We start from the raw sequence: 2,388 nt of genomic DNA, 5'->3' as shown, positions 1-2,388 counted from the left end.
AATAATAATAATAATAATAATCATATCCCAAAAGATGTGAGTGAGGTTCTTTGACATTAGCTCGTCTTCACTTGCTCAAAGTTAACTAATGAAAACTGAGAAGCCCAGGAAAATAATAATAACAATTAATAACTATAAAAAATACATACATATAATAACCGGGCTCCCATCAATATTTTTTAACCAAACATTCAGGGTAGATTTACATTTACACAAGGGTTCTGCCCGCAGCTTCGCGAGTAGATAAAACTAATGTTTCTATCCATCGGGAGCAGTATTTTTTCTAGAAAAAAAGTATGTCTTCTGACAGTGTATGTACTAACTTTCATGATAGCCTTTCTCGCATTGATGTCCTAAATACGCGTCAAAGATCATCGACGACTACATAAAACTAATTTTTCTACCCCACGGGAACAGTATTTTTTTCCATACAACCGTATCTGAAACTGGTATAATATTCATACATCCGTATCCATATCTAGATCAGAAATTTCGTATCCATAGCATCCCTAATTTGGATTATTTCAAGTTCATTTAAGATGTCGCATTCAATTAGATTCTCCAAACTTTGTGACAACTAATTTTCGTTTTGGGACATTTTGGTATCGAAAAGTGCATGCTCAAAGGGACCCATAATGTGTTTATATTATTTGAAAATCGAAAACTAACCTTATATTAATTAATATAAATCTACCCTGAAAGTTTGGTAATTAATTACTAATTGTTACATATAAATTATTAATGCTATAGAAAAATGATCGTTTCCAACTTTATGCAAAATTGTACCCATCATTTTCAAAATATTCAAATCATCACCACGCATAATCGATTTTATATCATTTCGAACCTTCACGTAGCCACAATTGCTTATGGCATTGGACCCTTCGTAATAATTTTTTAATGTATTTTGGTATATGTATATTTATCACTGATTATAGTAGTATAATATTCCTAATAACATAAATAATAAAAGAAGCACGATAAACAGTTGTAATGTAATTGGACAGCGGATAAAAATTAGCATCAAATTAAAATACTAATTACCGTAATTTTTTACACATTCAACAAGTACCTGTGGTCATATGATAAATGTACATACACAAATGTAAATGTACAACATGAATAGTATTTCATTGAGAAGTAAATTAATAGCTCCGTGTCAGGCGTCAAATCATTTTTTACTCTACAACGACTTTAAAACTACCAGAGGAGAATCAGATGTTTTTAATGTACTTAACACTTTTTATTTCTGGTATTATGCGAGTGTTAATTAATGACACTTTGATACGTAAATCTCTTAATCAATTCTGACAAATGTGAATTTTCGTTTTAGTGGCATAGAAAACGTATTATAGGGTTGAAGTTTAAACATCATTTTCTGTTATGGTTTTAGTCCAGACGGTATCTGTTTTGGATTGAATGAAATGGGTAGATTTTTGTTTAAATCATTTCCAAAAGTCATAGGGAAAGATAGTTTCACTATTCGCACACGTATTTTTCATCAAATTACGGCATATATCTCAGAAACTATTGACTTGGAAGAAAAGTTATAAAGAAAACATTTTATTATGATAAATAATTACACTCAATTTAAGCATGTTTGGGAGGTACAATCGGAGACAAGAGTACATAAAATTAGAAATTCGTGATTAATTAGATTTTGCAGCATTTTGCCAAATTGTAATCCGTTGATTTAGAAAACCTAGAGAATTGTTTAAAGATCTGGCAAATTTTTTTTACGGTTTTACGTATCCACATACTGAAACTTTCTTTTCTTATTACTTTTAGAAGTGATTTCGTCAAAAATTAAACGGATTATAAACATATTAAAATATAAAATAAAGTTATAAATCAATTATTATTATTTGCTTCTGTTAATTAATTTGTAACCAGTGTCTCTTTTGTTTCAGTTCTAGTCAAAAATTTAATGGCAAACCTGGAAAAACAAAGACGGAAAAGTACTGCGTGGGCCGGTACAAGAGATTTCACATTTGTAATATACAGGTAAGTCTGTTATCATAATTTACATCAGATTGTTTCTCTTTCCCTTAAATAGAACGGTCTGTAGGGGTGCTTTTAGGTTTATTGCTTTTATGTCAAATTAAAATGCAAAAATAACTTTAAATTTAGGTCAAGTTTATATATCGTGTTGTCCAATAAGGGTAGCTTATCTCATTATACAGGGTGTCCCATTTATAATAATTAAAAAAAAACATGGCTTCCTGACACAAAATACAACAAAAAAGTGTTATACAATTTTTCAATCCAGTGACAATTGAGCTCGCAAATCGTCTTTGTAAATTTGAACGTACAATTTGTTTCATTACGGGCCTGGATCTAGGCGACCAACGTCGCTCAGCTGATCTAGTGTGGATGTAACAAGTACCT

The 2,388-nt window shown here is 30.5% G+C and overlaps 1 protein-coding gene across 1 annotated transcript in view; it reads left to right on the top strand.

Moving 5' to 3' along the window:
- Nucleotides 1-2,388, top strand: part of LOC108738179 (A disintegrin and metalloproteinase with thrombospondin motifs 16-like) — a 179,920-nt gene that overhangs the window by 164,594 nt on the left and 12,938 nt on the right. The window contains exon 5 of the mRNA XM_018471456.1: nt 1,911-2,004. Within this exon, the coding sequence (XP_018326958.1) occupies nt 1,911-2,004 (94 nt within the window). The remainder of the gene's footprint in view (nt 1-1,910; nt 2,005-2,388) is intronic.

Source organism: Agrilus planipennis, unplaced genomic scaffold (assembly GCF_000699045.2).
Source record: "Agrilus planipennis isolate EAB-ADULT unplaced genomic scaffold, Apla_2.0 scaffold25, whole genome shotgun sequence".
In the NCBI taxonomy this organism is placed as follows: Eukaryota; Metazoa; Arthropoda; class Insecta; order Coleoptera; family Buprestidae; genus Agrilus; species Agrilus planipennis.
This window is presented reverse-complemented; position numbering and strand designations above follow the sequence as displayed.